The 22,181-nt window shown below is 38.9% G+C and overlaps 1 protein-coding gene across 1 annotated transcript in view; it reads left to right on the top strand.

Annotated features, from left to right (window-relative positions):
• Positions 1 to 17,935, top strand: part of LOC129226157 (protein madd-4-like) — a 125,670-nt gene extending 107,735 nt beyond the window's left edge. The window contains exons 18-19 of the mRNA XM_054860757.1: positions 12,466 to 12,613; positions 17,784 to 17,935. Of these exons, the coding sequence (XP_054716732.1) occupies positions 12,466 to 12,613; positions 17,784 to 17,935 (300 nt within the window). The remainder of the gene's footprint in view (positions 1 to 12,465; positions 12,614 to 17,783) is intronic.
• Positions 17,936 to 22,181: the final 4,246 nt, after the last annotated feature.

Genomic DNA, 22,181 nt, shown 5'->3' with positions numbered 1-22,181 from the left:
GATTTCCCCGAGTTTAAAGCAAGACTTCACAGAGTTCTATGCTGGCGCGATGACACCACACAAAATCACACGTCACAAAAATCCACCACCTGTCCCAATGCGTGCCCGCAGACGACCAGTGCCTGATTACTGAATAGACCAACTAGGCCGTGGTCTAAGGCCCTCACTTTTTAGATTCCCCCAAATAGCTATTTCTTTCTAACCAATAGCTAAAACTGTTTTCGCCAATGGATAAAATTGTAAGGATTGACTCCACAGGGGCCCCAATAAAGCATGTGGCCTAGGGCCCCCTGATATCTTAATCAGGCCGCCCTGCAGGCGACTGAATTAAAGTGCGCCTGAGCGTAGACTAATAATAAGAATAGACCGAGCTATGGCAACCCTTTTGCTGCTCATCAACCAAACCATGTGACTGGTGGATATCCTAGCAACAGCGGGCGTTGATCGTAGCAGACGATCAACGCTCGCGAGAAATAAAATAAATAGAATTGATGGAACACAGAAGAATGATCTTTTATAGACTCCGATTTCTAAATTTGTTATTCTAAGCTGTAAATATTTTATCAATATAGTGAGTTTTTCGTTTAGATAGTATTGTGCATTTTCTTTAGTCAATTTCAATAACTCTCTAAGCAATTAAAGATGCAAGCGCCAAAGAAGAATCGGCGAACGGTAAGATTTTTACCTACAATTTCAATTTAAGCTATCGATTAGTACATTTTTGCGTTAACGCAAAAGGTTTACGCCATTACGTTCACGCCATCGCTGACGTATCAGTTCCAAATGAAATAAAAGTTACTGAAAACTGTGATCAAAAACTAATTACTAATGTCAAAATAATGCATAAGTAAAGGAAAAACAGTTCAATCTCTACACCTGGGAAAAAATTATAAAGAAAACACATTACGTCCGAGTGCCAAACTTTATAGATAATGTTGCCATCTAGCAGCCCTGCCGCCAAAGTTTTCGCCAAGCCTTCCACCAGTCACGTGATGTATCCATGAACCAATTTTTTCATCAGCAAGTCTGGGAAAGCTCGGTCTACTCTTATTATTAGTCTATGCGCCTGAGTGGTGGAAGACCCCTCTACCGCGCACGACTAGAGAGAACACGACTAGTCGGAGCGCCCTCTACCGCTCCGTTGAGGATACAGCGAACCACTCCCGATACTAATTGAACAGACCCTGTATGTATAGGGCGACCCCTGGGATGGCAACCTTGTATGCCCTTGTGCTTGGCTCCAAGGTTGGTCATCACTTTGTATTTTGGCTAACGAAGATTTTTCCAAGGCTGCCAAGATTTCAATATTGCAGGCCTGCGATGAGGTTACAATTCAAATTTGGTCGTAACCTCGGCTGCGTTTCAATCGTTCCAGGTTTGGCCATAATTTGTGCTTAGGCTGATGAAAGCTCTTGCCAGTGTAACCAAACATTAGCTGAAAAATTTAAATACAGCTGCCCTGAACTGATATTACATCCGTATAACCAGACTATCTTAGTAAATGGATCCAAATTTGGCAGCGCTTTGTGCTTAGATGGTCTGAAATGAGGGTTTTTTGCCGAAGGCTGCCAATTACCGGTAATAAAATGTGAGTATGACCACAATGAGAGATTGTTACAGCCGTATAAAGAAACCCTAGTACTTGGATCCGTGTTTAGTAACTACTTTGAGTTTTGGTTCGTGAAAATTTTCACCAAGTCTGCCAATAACTAGTGATAAAATTTGAATATAGCAACCCTAAGATAAAGTTACATCTGTATGGCAGCTCTAGTCCCTGACTCGATGTTCAGCATAGTCCATATCATAAGGACTTATTATGAACTTCACTTGGATAACCTCCTTTTTACTCCAACTTAAAGGGAAAATGTCATAAAAAACATTTATGGCCGAAGATTATCCGAAACTTTAACCTTGATCCAATGAACTATGAACGTGTTTTGTGTAGGAAAAAGAACTGGAACAATGGGGTTGTTTCCCTCAGTCAAAAGTACTACTTTTTGTCACTGAAATTGTTAGAATAAGCAAAAAAACAACAGCATGGAACCAGAAAATATTTTTAATTTTCCAACATTGTTTTTTAAATTAAATTTCTAAAACGTCAGATTTCTAAAATAGAATATTTTATCGTGTGACGTCACGAGTGAAGACAGGTACCGTGAATCGGAGTGCGTGGTTGTCTTTTCTGGCAAGATATCGACTTTTGGTGATTTTTCACTATGAGCAACTAGTAACGGAACGAGAATTGTTGGTGAAATAAAATATTCATTTGGCGAAGTTTGGCAATGTCCTGAAACTTTGTTTAGGTGACCCTAGCGACTAGTGCAGCGAACATAAAAACAGCGACTTTTAAAGACTTCTTTTAAGACTTCTTAAGGAGAGAAAAAAGGTCAGAAAAAAAAGTAACTCACCCCATGTTTGCGACCAAACTGTTTCCGAGAAAAATACTTTTGAAAAATGGGAAACAACCCAATTGTGTGAGTTCTGAAAATAGTCTGTACATTTTATTTGTTTAATTATTTTTAGTTTATAATTTCAATCATTTTATTTTTTTAACATATTTATATCATTTACTTCTGTGTTTTTTGTTTTCATACTTATAATTCTTCAATAATAAATATTTTTCTCTTCCCATAATGATATGTGAATGTAATTTGATTAGATTTAATTACATTGAATAAAAAGTAATGAATACGATTATAAAGTTATTGGAAAACTGCTTCTTTTGAATAAAATGCGACTTGGTTCTACAGCGAGAAAAATTTGAATGGTTCAGAATTTCAAAAAGATTGTCGACTTAATTCAAAACGCATAAATGCTATCTATTTCAAAACTGCGTCCAAATTTATTTGAATTGATTCGAGTCTCGAGTAGTTCTGTGTCGCATTTTGTTCGATAGAAATATTTCATTCATTAATATTGTTTTTTAAATGCTTAGCCACGATGAACTTCCGAAAACAATCGGCTTTATTTAATTACTAACAGTTCCCGCACGGCTTTGCCCGTGTAGTAGAAAATGAAAAGGTCATTTGGTTCGCCTGTATGTTTACAAATAATAGATGATGAATTTCTCGCCCATTTGCTATGTTAATTTGCTCGCCCATACTATGGTAATTCGCTCGGTATTGCTGCAGAGGAATTAAATCCACCAATGGTGGCTTGGAACAGAAAAAGAACAAAATCGAATTTTCGAAAAATCGCTTCGAGGTACACACCCTTACGCTACAAACTAATTTTGTGCCAAATTTCATGAAAATCGGCCGAACGGTTTAGAAGCTATGTGCATCACAGAGACTGAGATCCAGCTTTATTACCAGGTGGGAGTAAAGATTTTATTCTCCTATACCTGAAAAGAGAGGAGTGAGAAAAAAAATTATGTAAGGAAATTTTGGATAAAGATAAGGCTTGGATGTATTGACATTGAGCAGCGCTAAAAGCCAAAAATTCGGTCGTAGAAACCTTCGAAGGAAGTCGTTGGAACAACAAAATTTGTAAGGTGCAGAAAATCGTTGGTGTTCATGTCATTTCATGGTACTACGTGTTAAACATCCCGCGACTATCTATTTGGCCAGGATGCTCGCGGTTAAATTAAATTAATTGCTTAAGTTCACAATACATATTGGTGCCTCGGGTTGAGTTCTAATGCATCCACCGTGTCATATGAATGGACGCCAGCTCCTGGGGAAATGCACTACGATTTCGTTCGCATACCGCTACCGGTCGGTAGATCACATGACAGCTAATGACGGCAGCGGTTATTAACCGGTTTTTCACCAACCTATGCTTCATCGAACGCTTTCGGTTACTTGCGCAGACGAATAACATGCAGATGAAAAATAATTATTATTGGTCAAAAATGTCACGTGGTCCAATCAACCAGTTTAAATGGCGATCGACCGGCGGATCTCCCGGTGAAGCTATTAGAACGACTTCGGAAACAACCAATAATAAACCGGTAGCTCTATTTGAATGTCGTGGTTAGTCAGATGAAAAATAATTATTATTGGTCAAAAATGTCACGTGGTTCAATCAACCAATCAACCAGCTTAAATGGCGCTTCGCCAGTGGATCTCCTGGTGAAGCTATTAGAACGACTTCGGAAACAACCAATAAACCGGTAGCTCTATTTGAATGTCGTGGTTAGTCAGATGAAAAATAATTATTATTGGTCAAAAATGTCACGTGGTTCAATCAACCAATCAACCAGCTTAAATGGCGATCGACCGGCGGATCTCACGGTGAAGCTATTAGAACGACTTCGGAAACAACCAATAAACCGGTAGCTCTAATTAGAATGTCCTGGTTGGTCACCGGTCTACCGGTAGCGGTATGCGAACGTAGCCTGCGTTTGCTAAATGGTTGGGGAGCCAGTTGCGAACTTTTTCGAAACTGAAAATCTGTGTTCTCGTGACGGAAATGAAGCGATGTTTTTCGGAAGTTCCTCTCCAATGTCACCGCTTTGCGCATGTCCTACCATGTGATCATTTTTTACTAGAGGTAGAATCTGTTTTTCTTTGTCCCAGTAGTTGTTTTGAGACCTTTCCCGTTTTTTTCCTGAGTTGCCTCTCACATCGCTTGATGCTGTAGCCAGTCTCAAATAAAAGCATGCTTTCGACCAAGTAGGTATACCCCCTACAAACACACACACACACACACGTGCACACACACAAACACGCAATCAAGTTTTAATAATACTTGCTCAGAGATTTTTGTTTCATCATTTACTTCTTGCCATCTTTACATTCATTGAGCGGCCGTGGTGGTCTGATAGGTTAGCCGCGGGGAGTTCCTGGAGGGTTCCGGGTTCGATGCCAACAAGTCGAAGGTTCTCCGTGTTTGCTGAAGGTGTTAATAGGGCACATTATAACGTTACATACAGGGTGTTCCAGTTATCTTTTTCAGAACTCCTAACAGGGATCAGTGCTGGGCATTAATCAATTATTTTTTTCAATTGCCTTGTTCATTGATTGAAAAAATAATTGCAATTAAACTATTAATTGCACTTGCATTAATAATTTATTGCATTAATTTAATTGGATTAATGTACGTTAATCGCTTCTTACAATTAAAATAATTACAATTAAATTTTTTAATTGTTTCATGTAACCATTAAAACTAACAATTAACCGTCTTGGCAAGTTTTTTCCACACGTAAATGTTTGTGTTTCAATTAAGTGTTTCAAGTTTGTGCAAATCCTTGTTTTATAGTTTAACCCGTAACAAGGGAGGTGAGAAAGAAGGACATAACAGAGGACGTAGGATCTCAGAGACCGCACTGTTTTATTTATTTATTTATTTATTTAAGCGTTTAATTAAGATGCATTTCTGTAATTTCTCGCAGATGTTCTTTGGACTTATACTAGCACGTTCCAACATCCGAAATCGCAGAAGTTCTATAATCACACATATGCTCCTTCGTGGAAACTGAGCGATTTTTACCAGTTCCTCGGAAGTCTATATCAGGTTCATTAAATATGGCGTAATGAATTAGCAATCCTCGTAAAATAAGCGTTAATTTTCATTGCATTATTTTTTTATATTTTTGCATGATATCGTCAGCGCCCAAGTCGCATGTCAGAGGTCCCTCGAGTGCTCATTTGGCTCAAGCACTCCCGGCAAAGTGAAATCCCTACTACCATTTCGCATCTTGAGAATTCAGGTTGCGCCATCTAGTAGGAAACTGTGCGTCAAAATTCTCTAGTATGAGTGCCCTAATGGCATCCATCCACACGAAGGACTATGCCATGGATTGCACTATATCTGCAAAAGACTGGTAAGCAGCCCCTTTGGAAAGAATTTTTTTAACAAAAACTTTGTCATTTTTCTCTCAGCATTCGTTTTTTTTTTTTTTTCTCTGGATGATTCAAATTGAAGAAATACCGTTGGGTAGATTTCTCCTTTGCCATCTCTCACGCAGGGCTCCGCTGGTCCCTCTGTGTGGGCTCAACTAGTCCTTTTTTCCCTCTAAAAGTCCCTTTCATAGTTTCAAATCACTGAAAGACCGATTTTTTTTCAAAATCTGGGCCCTTTTTCCCTTTAATATTGCAATTTAATTTTACATTTTCCCTGTAACCTCTTTTATCTAATTTCCAAATTTCTATCCCCCTCCCTCCCCAACCAAAAAAAATATGTTTATGTATAAATGTATTGGTCATACCCCTGCTATGACCACTTGAAAATATTGAATCAGATGCGGGCATCACAGCTGGAGTTCGAAACTATGAGTTAGACGTAATGAATTTCTTCATTACTTTTAAGGAAGGAACTATTCCTTCAGTTCAAGGACGGATACAAGGGAGGGGCGATCGCCTCTCCCTTGAGGGATCCAACACCAGCAATTTTTCCAAATTGAAGTCCTAAAATGAAAGTGTAGGCCCTTTTTGATTACGTTTAGAAAAGGAACACGGTTCCAATTTCTCTTCCGGAAACTGTTCGTAATTGAAGTTTCAAAAAGGAAATTATAGATGATCTTTGTCGGTTTTGGAGGAAGAAGTTTGGAAGCCATTCTCCCGATCATTTTGTAAAATTTAAGATTTAAAGACGCGATTGTGGGCATCTCGGGTAGTGTTGGGAGAAATAATAAGTTTAGTGACTATCCTTTGGTAATTTTTCGAAACTGAAGTCTCAAAAAGTGCAATTTTCGACTACCTTCCATGATGTTAGGAGAGGGTTTCGGAATATTCCTCCAGAATTGTTACGAAATTGAAGTTCTAAAACGCAATTTTTGGGGACCTCCTTCAACGGAAAAAGAAAGGAATAATTTCGGGGAACTCCTTGTCTCAATCTCTATATTTTAGTTGTTTTAGACAAAAATTCTAAGGCAGCCCCCCCCCCCCCCATCTATAGAATATATAAATTAGATAAGTAGTAAGAGATCAGCTAAAAAATCAACCGGCCCCTCCTTGAAAACTTTCTGGATCCGTCCTTGGCATAGTTACTTGTAATTTCCATAAAAAAAAATAATAATAATAATAAATTAATTTGAATTTTCCCCTCTTGAATTCAAATTATGTTTTTCGCAATCACGAGTGGTTGTGTGTGTATGTAGGCGTGAGTGTTTATGTGTGTGTGGAGGGTATGTGTGTTTGTGTGTAGGGGGTATGTGTATGTGTGTGTAGGCATGTGTGTTTGTGTCTGTGTGCAGGCATGAGTGTGTGGGTAATTGTGTGTGTATGTGTAGGTGTCTGTATGTATGTGTAGGTGTGTGTATGTGTTTGAGTGTGTGTATGTGTTTATGTGTGTATGTGTTTGTGTATGTGTGTGCAGGTGTATGTATTTTTGTGTGTGTGTAGTTGTGTGTGTATGTAGTTGTGTATGTATGCGTGTAAGTGTTGGACATGGATGCAACCTGGAGACGGCTTTCGCTATAGGAGCAGCATCGTGAGGAGCCGGTCGACGGTGATGCTGCAGAGGGTGGCGGTGGGAAAATAAAATCAAAGGAACGTCAAAAACAGTCAAGTGAGAACAATAAGCAATCGTGATTGCTCAAAAATCATTCAGAAGTAATTTTCATCAAAAACCACCGACATTCGATTCTCGACGCCCCAAAAGGTTTCAAAAACGCTCTCTCGAGTCTAAAACTCGAGAGCGACTAGGGGATATAAAATGGGTTCACTTAATTATGCATTGTATTTACTCCTCGAAAAATCGTTTGCGGATCATCCCCGGCCCATTAATAACGCGGGTAGTTAGTTGTTCTCGCACCTCCCTAATGGAACTCTTCGCTTGTTTGTTATGCCTTTTAATGGCCCGGAGTTTCCAGCGCGGGACCCACCCTCCTCGTTATGCATTCCGCATTCGATCGTCTTCCCATCACCTGTTGGTTTTGAGGCCGGCGGCGGGAATTTTTCTCTTCCTTTCTTCGTGAGTCTGCACTATGAGAGAACCTTATAGAAGTTTTTGGGAATAAAATTTGAAGAATGTTTGGCCATATTTTCAGAACTACTGGTGATACGAAAGATTCTAAAAGATCTGAAGTCTGGGCAGTTTTTTATATTAACCTAGCTGTATCCGACGCGCGTTGCTACGCCAACAAAAAAATACATCATTATACTGATTTTCATGACAATCGGTTGAACGGGGCAGAAGTGGCTACTCTGCAGTGCCACCTAGTGGCGAGTGGCTTCAATGAGCATATTATGCACCTTCTCCGTGGAAAAATACATATATATAGCCATTTTCATAATAATCAAGTGAAGCCGTGACTATACTCAAATTTTGTACTCACGCAATTTGCAAGATCAATCCATCGCTAAAAATATCAAATAGAAAAAGTTTTAAATCCCCCCGTTGCATGAAAACAATAAAGAAAGAATTTATTTGTTCAAACTGAAGAAAAATGGCTTCTTATCAATGAGATCTTTCACGCGAATTCATTTCTGCAGCCGATCATTTTATTCGTATTTATCCAATGGATTGTGACTAAAATTGGGAAAAAAAAGGAACTATCGATCGGATTTTTTTTCGAACTGGTCTATAAACATTCCCAGTACCAAAAATAACAAACGGTGAAAGTTTCAGCCAAATCTGCCGGGTAGTTTTTGAGTTCATGGATGACATACAGACAAACATTCATTTATATATATATAGATCATAAAAAAAAATTCAGTGACAGCTGTTTATTTTAGGTACTTTCAATAAAAATTCTCAAAATGCCAGTTCTTTAAATAAATATTTCGCGTAGAAAAAGAAATGTTTTAAAATGTGCTTGTTATTTTTATTTACACTCCAGGGTACAAAGGAAGGAGTCGAATCTTCACTGGCAACGCTGAGAAAATATGGTCTGATTTTTCTAGCGCCGTTGGGGGCGCTACCGTTCTGTGACTCTCGATTGCAAGCCCGTCATTTCGGATTTTTCTGGGGGGGGGGGGAGGGAATATGTATACTCAAATCAAATTACATCGGCAGCAAAACATACGCCCTCTTATGTGAAAAACTATTTTCTTAAAGCCAGTGGGGTAATTGACCCTTCTGAACCCCTAAATGGCAGGCGTGCTTGATCAAGAATCGCCTCAGATCCAGCCGAAATTTTAAGAAAAGTCACCAAAGTTCCAGGAGTAATCTTTCACACGTTTTGAAGTGCAGATGGATGTCATGGCCTGTCATATGCAGAAGTTAAAATCGTGTGGATATCTTCAACTTCTAACCAAGACTTTAAATTTGCCGCTTTTCTTAAAATTCCGGCAGACTTTATGACCTTGCATCTCGTTACAAGGGCTTTTTGGGTCATCAAAATGTCTTAATTACCTCTTTCGATTGTTAACTTTTTTTCAATCTGCAGTCAGACCTCGATATAAGGTCACTCGCTTATAAGGTCACCTCGCATATAAGGTCATTTTTCTAAAGTCCCGGCTCACTGAATGTTGTGTCTTATCGGATATGTGGTCTGGTCATAATACATTAATCGCTTATAAGGTCACTTCTGTCTGATTTCTGTAAATAATTTCAGTGCTTAATAGATTCACTTCCAAGAATTTTTCGCGATATACGATCCTTAAAAAGTGAAAAGTCGTATTCCTATTACGTAGCATGTAGTGCACCAAATGCAGTAAAAAGTGTAAGTGTAGTAATGAGGCCACTCAAACGTGCACATAGCGCACTTTTTTACCAGTCATGAGAAGTCAAAGAAAATTTTCAGAAAACAATTTGAAACCATTGTGCATAAACGAAAGAAAAATCCTATCAGTCCTGTATTTATGATGATTTTTAAGTTAGGTAAGTTGCTTACCAGTTCTCTGCTTGGGCATTTTTGTATGCAGCTTTACTCTAAATGAAAGTTCTAAAAAATCATTTCAAAATGTCTCATTGCTTCCAAAAGTTTTAATTAGTTCAAATCTAATAAACTATTATAACCTAATTGCTGATATTTTTGAATGTATTAAATTTTTGAAATAATTAATGTATATACATGTTTATTTATCAAAAAATATACATGGATCGGTCATAAGGTCACCCCTCTTATAAGGTCAGTTTCGTGAAGTCCCGAGGGGTAACCTTATATCGAGGTCCGACTGTATTCGTGTAGCTCCCTGGTGAGATAAGGATTAAGATCTCCAGCGTCATTAAAATTCAGTCTTTTACTTTGATTTCATGGGTACACTGAACAAATCTAAGTAAGAAACTTCCACGATGGAACACGGTTGAGCAAATGTCATTTCGACATTCATGTTGCAGCTAAAACAATTGTCAATTCAATGTCCGACACGTTTTCCATCATTTCTTGAATCGCATCTTTCTGGAAGCTGAGCTTTTTACTAAATATTGCCTTACACATTTAAGACACCTTACACAATTTTTCCTCGAACTTTCCCATTCCAACAACAACCAATCCACAGTAGTCATTTTCGTCGCGACTTTCACACTCACACCGCCTTAGATCCGAGCCGAGACACCTGTTATGTGTGCTTTGCCTGACTTATTTTATTTTTTCCGCTTTTTTCAAACACCCCATCACATGTTCCCGAGTAAATAGGGTGGCCTCCACGCTCTCGCCGTGTGTGTGTTCCCTGCGCATGCGCCCGCCGTCATGTGAAAAACACGGGACATATTTTTCACGTGATTAGAAGCTTCAGATGAAGTGATTGTCGACGGACTGTCTGATTTAATCACTCTCCTGCTTCGCAGTGAAACAGGTTGCCATTGGAAGGAAATAAATATTGATCTGTAGTAAATGTAAGAACTGTATTTGTGTGTAGGGTTTTTACTAAAAAGTGTATTGAATATCTACGAGTGTCGTGGCGATAAGAAAAGGAAAACACCTCTGTCCACAAACGAATTTTGGGAATTTAATAAGTCATAACGAATTAACGATATGAGCTTGGTCAAGTCCTTTAATTGTGAAGTAGCTCATCTACTATTGTGCACATCAGTATCAGTTTGTTCTCTCCCCCCTCTCCCCCTTTGTAGAGAGGAAACACTAACAACTTCTTGGATGCTCAGGGCCTACCTCTTCGCGACCAAGAAGCCCTTACTTGATGATATGACTCTGGGGGTCTTAATAAGTCGGGGTTTAAAGTTGGGCCAACAGAGTGCAGCATTGCTAGTAACAAAGTCAATAAGATGCTTGGGTTTATCAATAGATCTATTTCAAACAAATCTAAAGAAGTTCTTCTGCCCTTATATAGAAGTTTGGTAAGAACTCGTTTGGAGTATGCTGTTCAGTTTTGGTCTCCTTATCTTAAGAAAGACATTAACGTATTGGAAAGGGTTCAAAGGCGGGCTACAAGGTTAATAAATAGACTTTCTCACTTAGACTATGATTCCAGGCTTAGAAGGCTAAAAATGTACAGTGTTGAGCAAAGAAGAGACCGAGGGGACATGATTCAGTTGTTTAAATTTATTAAAATCAAAGATGCTACGGGGCTGAAGTTTAGCACTGAAAACAGGACGAGGGGTCATTGTTTTAAGCTATTTAAATCTCTGGCTAACATGGATATTAGGAAAAATTATTATTTTAGCAGGGTAGTGGAACCTTGGAACAGCTTACCGGAAGAGGTGGTCATGAGCAAGGGAGTAGATAGCTTTAAGAGGGCCATTGATCTTCACTGGGGATTGTAAATGGACTAGGACCAGTCTAGCTGGGCCCAGAGCCTGTTGCTGGTCGTCGCTTTTGTATTTGTATTTATTTCCCCGAGACCACTGTAGTAATTTTTGAAGTCTGCCAAAGACTCAGCTTAAATAATAGCGAACCTTTTTTACCTGCTGTGATATACTTACGCAGAAAAATTTTGGGCCTCCATACTATGACATAGGTCTGACACTCATGGGATCTTGGCCTATTACGCTAAGCCCTCCGAATGGTACGATAAATCTCCCTAATCTTCATCATTCAACGTTGGCAATTATGAAAAAGTCTCCTTGAAGGTGTGAAAAAAACCTCTTTTCCCGAAGACAGTATCAGCTCGGAGGCGGGGGGGTGGAGTTCGTGGCGCATGCGCTGCAACCATTGAGAAGAGATAAAATGGAGGGAGGGAAGACCTTCATTCATGAAACCAAGACCCCAAGTCACGTGATATATTTTAAAGCAAAGCATTGGAATAAAACTGGTTTCTCTTGCTTGTTCCAAGCAAGAAGCCATGGAGTCTTTGCGTCAGCTTTTTCTGAACCGATGATGGCTCCCTCCATTTTAATTCGAGGGAGGGAAGACTTTCATTCATGAAACCAAGACCCCAAGTCACGTGATATATTTTAAAGCAAAGCATTGGAATAAAACTGGTTTCTCTTGCTTGTTCCAAGCGACACGCGCCAACCATTCGTCGTCGTTGAGTCACGTGACTTGGAGTCTTTGCTCCAGCTTTTGCTGAGCCGATGATGGCTCCCTCCATTTTGTTTCCTGCTGCGACCGGGAGCGTGGATGTCCCCCTCCAGTGTGTAGATAGTTGTGTGGTGTGAAGCATCCAGCGTTGTGACCGGGCTCTCTCTCTCTGTTGTTGTCTGTCTCTGTGCTCAAGTCGTTGTGTGTGAACGCAGTGCACGGCGGCCTGTGGACGTCCCGGATTCCAGAGCCGGATCCTGCAGTGTGTGTGGCACGGAGGCACCCGACCGGCCGGAAACGCCTGCCGCGACCAGCAGCGGCCCCTCGTCATGCGGCCCTGCAGAGGAAAGCCCTGCCAGTCGAGTGAGTAAGTGCATGTTTACTACACACCGGCGCATCCGTCAAGCCACTCGGGGCCTGAGTACCACACAGGCCGCCTAGGCCTGGGGCCCTATCTTCCATTAGGGGCCCCAAATTGCTTAAAGAATAATGCATAAGATTGCAACTATACGAAAAATAAATGTATTTTAAAAATAATGATAAAAAATTATGACTTATTAATTTGAAAAAAAAAAACTTTCTTCAGGGTTGCCACTTAATTTTGGAAAAAAAATTCTCTGTGTTTTCCCTGTATGAAAATAAAACATTGCAAACGAGCGAGCACTGATTATTTGGAAAAGAACATTAATATCTTGATCATTTCACCACAGGGTAAAAAATCGAAACACAAATTTCTAAATAAATAAGGGAAAATAAATAAGAATTCATAATAATAGCATGGTGGTTGAATATATTCAACTTTTTATTCAAAAAAAAAAAAAAACTTCTCTTTGCCATGGACCTAAAAGTGTATAAGTGACCCAGAACAATGATGATTGACGACTCATTTCATGCACTCTAAATTATCATGAAATTCAAGATTCTATTTTTATGATAAATATTTTAATATTTACTTTAAAAAAAAAAACTTTCAAGCAAAATTACCATTTTTTATTTTACTTTATTTCTGAACTTTATTAATATTCTCATTATAATTATTACTATTTATTAATTTTTGGTAGTTTATATATTTGGGAATTGATTTTTGTAACTTGAATTTAAGAAGGAAAAAAAAATCCCCTGTATTTTCCAGGTTTTTGAGGAAATTTTCGAAATTCCATGGATTTTCCCTGTTTTTTTGTTGATTTTTGAATTCCCTGTGTTTTCCCTGTTTCTTCAGGTTTCCCTGTGGCGTGGCAACCCTGTTCTTAAAAGGGAATCTTTATTCATTCTCACAGAAACGAATTTATTTTGTCACAATTGTGAGGGGGTCCCAAAGGGGATTCATAAATGCACACGATAAATGATTTATACATAGTTCTGTGACAAACAAATTGACCCCCAAAAGTGCGTTCCGACAGGCCCTAAACCTGTAAATCAACCACTGCATTAATCTTCAGGCGGCCTCTAAATTAACGTGGGCCTAGGGCCTCACTTTTAGTTAGTCGGGCCTTGTATCCACTATATGACACTATTACTGTTAAATTGAGGCCTTTGGTATTACAAACCCATTGGCATCATTGGAAAATTTGCCAATATCAAAATTTTTGACTGCAGGTACGGCTGCGCCAGTTGACAGCGAAGCCGTATATCGCTCGTTTAGAGGTAGTGCCACAATACGAAATTTTTAATTTTCTCTTTTTTTTCGCTTTTTGGGCTTCAAATGACGTTATCTTCTTCGGAAAATAATGACAGATTTTGTGTTCTCATATTAACCACTGGAGAGCAGAGCAAATTTACTTTTCCTACTGCACATTTCCTGAAGAGTTCAACTTCAAACGCTTCTCCTGTAAAAATTTTATTTCTTCGTATTGTGCCATGCTTTTCCAAATGAGCGATACATCGAATTTGTGACTACTATGTAATATCTCAAGTTCTTCTTCACATTTTACCGCAAATTATTCAACTTTTTATAGCGAAATTACAGGTACATCGAATGTTTTGTTTGGTCCCATTGACTACGCTATGAACGGGCACGACTGTATTACAATATAATTTTCTAAAAAAATCTAAAATGACGAACATTAACAACTTATGAATTGATCTAGTTGATTAAGTTGTGCATTGAGAATAACTTGAGAAATTGCATTCAATGGTTTTCCACTGTATTAAAATGAAAAGCCAATGCACAAAATGACTCGGCATGTTATTAAAATTATTCTTTATTATTCTTAGTATCATTATTTAACCTGTTTGACAAGTAAATACAGAACAACTCTTTACGGCATCCAGAGACTGCAGTGCAGTTTCGCAAATTAGGGATCCTCAGTGCGTTCTTGAATTGCCATAGCAGAGGCGGAGACAGTGAACTGAACTTTCAGTGGCGCTGAAATCACCATTATCGAGAGGTTTACTTTTTTTAACAGCTCAATATCGTGAAGCTTTCCGTATTGCAATCCAAAGATAGCCTATAGCTGAATCTTATAATAGCAGAAGAAATTGTGGATTCTTTCCGAGAACCATCTGGGGATCGAGATCACATACGAAGCATTGAGAGGCTTACTGTCTGACCACGGATTGTATGGAAAGGCAAACATCCGTTTTACAGCCGGAAATGGACAAATCTATTATTTTTAGCGATGTCAGCTTTTGCAGAAGCAGAGTCTCATTCAAATGAGCGGAATACGCGCATCAAATTTTTACTTTTCCCCCTTATTCACATGGATTCGTCTCATCTGGACGTTTGAAAATTCCATACAATCCGTGGTTGGACAGTACTGCCCTCTATTCTGTTATGGCAATGCCAAATTGATGATCCCTAAGGGACAGTTCACACTACAGCCGTCCGTCCCGTTTTTTTTCCTCCCGAAACAGGTTTTATTTGCTGGTTGCCATGACAGCAAGCCATCTTGGACGGGACCGGTTTCGATCAGAAGAACCTCGATATCTGACGGCCGTCAAAAGTAGGACAGCATTTCATTGGTCTCCGCGAAGCAGCGCGCTCTTCTCTCTGGTGGTGGGTGATTTCAGCCACGTGATTGATGTGCGGCGACCGTATGTGAATGCTACCCTGTTTTCGTCGGCAGCCCGTCACGTCAAAAAACGGGATGGACGGGACGGACGGCCGTAGTGTGAACTGCCTTAACAAGGACTCTCTGGATGGGCTACTCTGGAAGAGCTGCTTCGCATTTGCTTGTAGTTCTGCCTAAGCTAAAGGCGATAATATCTTGCCTATTAAAACTACGCAATGTTTCTGAACAATGTTAATGATTACGAGGCATAAAAACTAATGTCATTGAATTTCTTTTTTTGTTAAAAAAAAAAAAATAACCGACTAGAAAAACATGAGTGGCAACTAATATTTTTGCTTCTGCTCGCCATTGGCGACCAAAAAACTCTTCCAATGCCGATCTTTAACTTGGACATGATCAGAAGTGTTGCACTATAGCTCTAGTCCAAACATACGTAGTGATAACTGATGAGGTTTGTAGCATTCAGGGAAAAGTGATATCGGAATTAAACAAAGAGGGTATCTGCTTGGCGCCAACATTTGCTACTTTCGTGAATAACTCGTAAGATTAGCAGTACTGTACATGAACATTTCGCTCATTTTTAATGGCGTTGTTTTCAGTCATTCCAGCGCCAAGGTGACGACGATATCGCCAAGTGTTACGTTGCTTTGTTTCCTTCCACCATCACTTATCGCTGAATGTACTATAGCAACATAATTGGGGTTGTTTCCTTCAGTCAAAAATACTACTTTTAATCACTGAAATTGATAGAATAAGCAAAAAAGAATAATAACATGGAGCCAGAAAAAACTTAACTCCATTTTCCCAACAATTTTTAATTTTTTTTAAATGTCGGATTTTGGAAATAAGGCGTGGTCTTTATGACACAAGTGATGTACTTTGCAGCACTAAGTGTTAACACTTTGCTGTCAAACGCGTTGCAGGGTTAAGATAATTTGCACTGCGAGCTAATGGACTCAGTGAATAGCATTTCATCACTTGTGATGTCATGTGCAGAAGCGTAAAAAATGAATTATAATCTGCGCACCGATTAAAATAATTGTTGAGAACTAATAAACTTTGTCAAATTATTTAAAAAATGGTTAAATCCAATGTTTTTAAGCATTCTCTTTCAGAAAAAAATACTTTTAAAATTTTGGAAACGACCCCATTCCGGGTAACGGTACCTCTGGCCACTAAGGAGCGGGTGAATCTTCAAATAAAGGGCAAAAGCGCAGCCAACGAGGCAGGGTTGCCAGACGTAGTATTTTTGATACTACGGTCGTATTTTTTCGCCCCAAATTAGGGACGTAGTATTTTTTTTTTTTTTTTTTTTTTTTTGTAGGTATTTCGCTAAAAAATGGTTCATTTGTGATTTTTTTTTTTTTTTTTTTGGTTTCGAAAAAGAAAGAGAGAAAACAAATTACAAAGTTCAAATTTTTAAAAACAAAGCAGAAATGTTGCCAATTTGAAGAAAAAAAGCGGTAAAACAGGTAAAAATGAAGTGGAACAAGAAAAAATGAAACAAATAAATATATATATCTATCAGTGTTAAGATTCATATACATATATGCATTTGGTAATATTGTAGTTTTATTAAATGTAATGTAGATGGCGCCAAATGTAGTATTTTTTCAGAGGAGGTGTAGTATTTTTCTGTCTGAAAAATCTGGCAACTCTGCAACGAGGATGCAACCACTGCTCACCGGTAGATGCGACGATGTTGGTATTCTCGTAGGCAACGGGAGAAAGTTGTTTGCGCGCATGCGCTTTTCGGACGCATGCCTGATCACCGGTTACCCATATCTATATATTCAGTAAAATACCGCCCAATAGCCAGGGCTAAAACAGAAATACACCGCCAGCTCAGTCATTTCCAGCCGAGGACTGCAGTTTTGTGCTTATTAGCACTCATCAGCCCGGCATGGGAAAGTGACTGAGCTGGAGGTGGAAAACAACTTAAGGAAGCCAAGAGTGCCAAACTGGTAGCTAATATAGAATTAGCGCAGACCAGACGAGTGACCGAAGCAATGGATCGGTTCAACCAGTTTGTTTGACACTCTTGGCTTCCTTAAGAGGGTTTCCACCTCCAGCTCAGTCACTTTCCTATGCCGGGTTGTTGAATCCTAATAAGCACGACACTACAGTCCTCGGCTGGAAATGACTGAGCTGGCGGTGTATTTCATGTATTTCTGCTTTAGCTCTGGCTATTGGGCCCGATAATTTACTGAATATACTATGCCTTGCCTTGCCTTCAATCCTCGAGTTGAACCGAACCATTGCTTCGGTCACTCGTCTGGTCTGCGCTAATTCTATATTAGCTACCAGTTTGTTTGGCACTCTTGGCTTCCTTAAGTTGTTTTCCACCTCCAGCTCAGTCACTTTCCTATGCCGGGCTGATGAGTGCTAATAAGCACGAAACTGCAGTCATCGGCTGGAAATGACTGAGCTGGCGGTGTATTTCATGCACCCATATCTAGTTAATAGTACATCTATGTTCTGCGCGTGAAAAGTCCTAATGTTTCCCTCGTCTTGTGTTTCAGGCGACAGCCACTGCACTGACCGTTCGAGTTACTGCAGCTTAGCAAGAACCTTACACTTGTGTCGTCTCAGTCGCTACCATCTCCAGTGTTGTGACTCGTGCAGATACAGGGGGAGGAGGCAGCCCCCGTCCACAGACGATTCCACACTCTGAGCTGACCTAATCATGTGACACTCCATCGCGCGACGGTCTACTTCGGGTTGCCACCGCATTCATTCCGAAGCGACTCTGGGGGAAAAGTTTTATTTTCGTGAACATTCCAATTCGATGTCTTAAACCACTTTTGCTTCAAGTTTCGTCCATTGTTGTGTTCTTGGAAAAGATTTCAACTGCACTCGGAAGCAACAAAATACGTTGTTGGCCGACACGTGTTCCACCGACTTTTCCACACTTTTCTTGCGTCATAGCTAGGGGTGCCCAGATGTCCTGCTTTTTTCATGAGAACCTTGTCCTGATCCCAAAAATGTCCAGAACTTTTGTAAAAGTTTGAGAAAGACAAGTTAAAATCTCTATTTGTGATCCGTAAGTGTAAGACGAAACATTCCTATAAATAGTTAATTCTCGATAACTCGAAGTTCCAAGTAACCGGCTAAAACGTTTGAGCTATGGGAAGTTTCCACAAGTCTCAAAGTTTGGGGCTCGATAAAAACTTTGTGATGAAGGAATATTCGAGTTATCGAGATTCAACTGTACTTGTCTTTGAAAACCACGGTTTACTTCGATAAATACACAATTGTTCGGTAAGAGTCACTTTTCAATGTCTGACACATTCTGATGCAAAAAGGCAAAATTCGCCATTTCTGCCAAAAATTGCGAATTTCAAATCCAACACCTTCAAGAAAAAAAAGAAAACAAATGGCAAATAAAGTTCTTGTCAACGTTACTACAGATTCGGCGTTTTTATAGGTTTTTTCGCGCAATAAATGATGTTTTGAGAGGTCCTAATTTTTGATCAAATGTATTTAGGCATCCAAGTCACAACAGAATCGGAACATTCAGGAGTCCAGTCAAGGTATAAATGGTGAAAAAGCGATTGACAGGTAAAGAAATAAATTTATGCTCTATGATGGTTTTTGAAGAACGTCTATGGTAAAACAGATTGCTGTATAATGTGACTCACTAGACGTTAAATCCCGGTTATCACAAATTTGCCATTTCAACTGCGCTTGCGCACGGACTTAGCTTTTTGGGCTTTCTGTTTTAAGATTTCGTGTTGTTTATATTTAGATTGAGCTCGAGTCCCAACAAATTAATGAATGCGATTAGAATATTTTCAGAGCGATTTCGGGATACATTATATGTAACTACGGATATGAATAACTGATAATCTTTATAATGAAAAGAGAAAAATGACACTTCAATATTTATTGGTTTGGAAATACTTACTTCACGTAAACGTAAAACATGTTATGTACTTCAAAAATGATTGGAATATGAGTGCAGATATCCGTCTTTTGCGGATATTTTACGTTAGGCGTAAATAGCTTAGTATTATACATTTGTATTTAGGTTGAGGGTTCGGCTTTGTATTAGAAGTGATGCTGCAATTCGACTACGCTCTTCTGAGGTTAAAAATTTGGCCCTGAAAAGGGCCTTTGTTTGATAGAAAAATCAGACTCCGAATCCAATCATAATTAAGACGCAAAACTCAATCTTTACCGAGACCTAAAAAATAAATCAAAGAAAACTTTGTAATTTCTAATTTTTATCTGTTGTTATCTCATATTTATTAACAAATTTAAAATGTGTTTAATTAGTTTGAGCAAGATTTTTGAATTCGGCAAAGTCCGCGCGCAAGCGCAGTTGAAATGGCAAACTTGTGATAACCGGGATTTAACGTCGAGTATGTGACTCTGCTAAGTTGAGCTTTAACCTTGAAATTGTTTACCTCTTTTGGAGGTAATAATGGAGGGCAATTGGCGTTGAGTTGACTAGCTTTCGTGAAAGTTTTGCAAGGGTGTTTCAGCTCTAATTTGAGGTCAAGTAATGCCCCCTTTTTTTCATTGAACAACCCCTAAAAGAGGCAGCACTGTCAAGGTTATAGCTCATCTTATCCGTGCCATATTATGAGCTTTGTCCGGCAATTGTAGATATATTTGTAGGTCAAAACAAGCCTTTTTATTTAAGACTTGTGACTGACATTGTGCTCTTTCAGTTTTTTTCTTTCCATACACCGAAAATCCCTTCGCCTAGCTTCCTACTATAACCCTTAGCTAAAATTTAGGATATGGAACATAACCATGGGCGTTGGCTGGTGTTTGACAAAAGCAGAAATATATATATATGTATATCTATATTTTTTCCGGCCTTGGAACGGTCGACGATAGCAACTGCACAGAGGTGCGGCGTTAGGCGAAATCCCTAAAAATTTCAATTGGAATATGGAGAAGGCCACAGATTTTGTTGCTTCTTCCAGCAGTCGGGTTCATCTCATATCTGACGTAGGACAGTGATTTGAAACGAAATGACTCTCGCAATAGTAAAGCTTTTTACGTTGTGTCCCGAATCTTCTCCACTGGATTTGTTGTTGTGCTATAATCATCGCTCGTTTTCTGTTGAACCAAAGTGCTTACTCTACTGCCACGGAAATCGAATATTTAGAACGCTGGTGCCCAAAAAGGGGCGGCGGTTTGCGGATATCCTGTTGCAACTCGAGTGCAGGCGTTTCGTTCCGAGAAAATGAGGTGCTAAATAACATCATCAACTGGTTCGTGTAAGAGCAATAATACGGTGCTGTATATCAGTGATTCTCAACCCATGGTCAGCGGACCACTATTGGTTCACAAGCAATTTCGCTAACAGCTAATGAAATTTCATTTTGGATCTTGGGAAAAAATTAATGCATATGCACTTTTGGATTCATCTAGTTGCTATGAGAATATTATTTCTATTGTATGAGGTTCGCAAAGCATTTGGAAGTGTAACAAGTGGTCCTCAGTAGCGAAAAGGTTGAGAACCACTACTGTCAGAGCCTGATTACCGCAGGGGCACAGGCCCCTCCTCTTAGATTTCAAGGGGACTCAAAATCCCCTTAATTTATAATAATTAAAAATAATGATTTCACTCAGAGTTTAGAGTACGATGATATCATTGATATTTTTGCAAATGCCAAGACAGGGAAAAATCTCTTATTTGGTGATAAAAATTCCCCTTAAAAATTTGACTTGTTTTTGGAAATCCCAAAACCACTCCAAGTTTAGTCTACTTTCTATTAAAAGTTACATCATAGATAATTTTGATATTTACGGTGAACAGCAACGGGCAAAGTTTAACCACATCTCATATAATTACTACCCATCTCTTCTACTTTTTAAATGTACCTATACACTATATTGTGATATGGGGTACCACCAACCTTAACATGGGTGTGGAAATACACAAGTATTGAAATATTTTATTGCTTCATTATTCTATAAGCGGGATTATTCTATATAATCCTTATAAAGCTATATATATAAAGCTTATTTTATAAGCGGGAAGGGGGGGGGGACAAAATGAATTTCGTGCATGGTGTCTTTAAATATTTTGGTCGAGTCCTAGGGAGGCCCTGAAATAGAAATGTGCCCCATATCCAATATCAGAATGATCGAGCTCCGACTACTGTAGATAAACTCGTGATCCACTTTACAGGCATTCCAGGTAATACGAATCGCCCGTAATGTAAGCTTATTGAAATAAGTGGGATTTCAATTTACAGGAAAATGAAACGCAAGAAACAAATTTTAGAAACGTCACTTAGTGTTCTAAATTGAGCATCAAATAAAGGAGGTAGAGCACGCTGATTGGACAGCAACAAACTTACTACAGTCAATGGTCCATAACAACGTTAACAATTAAAAGTAAATTTCTGCATTTTGGTTTGGTGAATATCTTGGTAATAGTTTGGTACAAATTTCGATTGCAGTCACTTCATAACCCTGCCATCAGAAATCACTACTCATAGTGTTCCATGTCTCACCTACCCTTGAATTTCGTGCTTACTGTGGGCTTTGCATTTCTATTTCTTTAGACATGTCGCTATTAGATGTTATCAGCAGTCTCATTTCATACTTAATCGTTTACTATAATTGTTCGGATTTTTATCTTGATTCGCAAAAAACCCAAAGATAGTTAGTGTAGCTCTGATAAGCCTATCCATGACCTTCACAATTTTACTACTTTTTCGTGTAATGGTGAAGGGTAATTGCAAGGTTGCCAACCTTGAAGAAACAATTTGAGAAGCATCCGTGTTGATGTTGAGGAGCCATTTAAAATTTTGTGGAACACTTCGGTATATTGTATAAAAATGAATAAAAATAACTAAAACCAAAAATTGTTTTATAGCTTTAATAAATCATTTTAAGCACGAGTAAAAAAGTAATTATTTTTAAATTAATAAAACAGCTTTAAACACTATTTC

The sequence above is a fragment of the Uloborus diversus genome, chromosome 7 (genome assembly GCF_026930045.1).
Source record: "Uloborus diversus isolate 005 chromosome 7, Udiv.v.3.1, whole genome shotgun sequence".
NCBI classification, from domain to species: Eukaryota; Metazoa; Arthropoda; class Arachnida; order Araneae; family Uloboridae; genus Uloborus; species Uloborus diversus.
The sequence above is the reverse complement of the archived record's forward strand: the minus strand, read 5'-3'. Positions and strand labels throughout refer to the sequence as shown.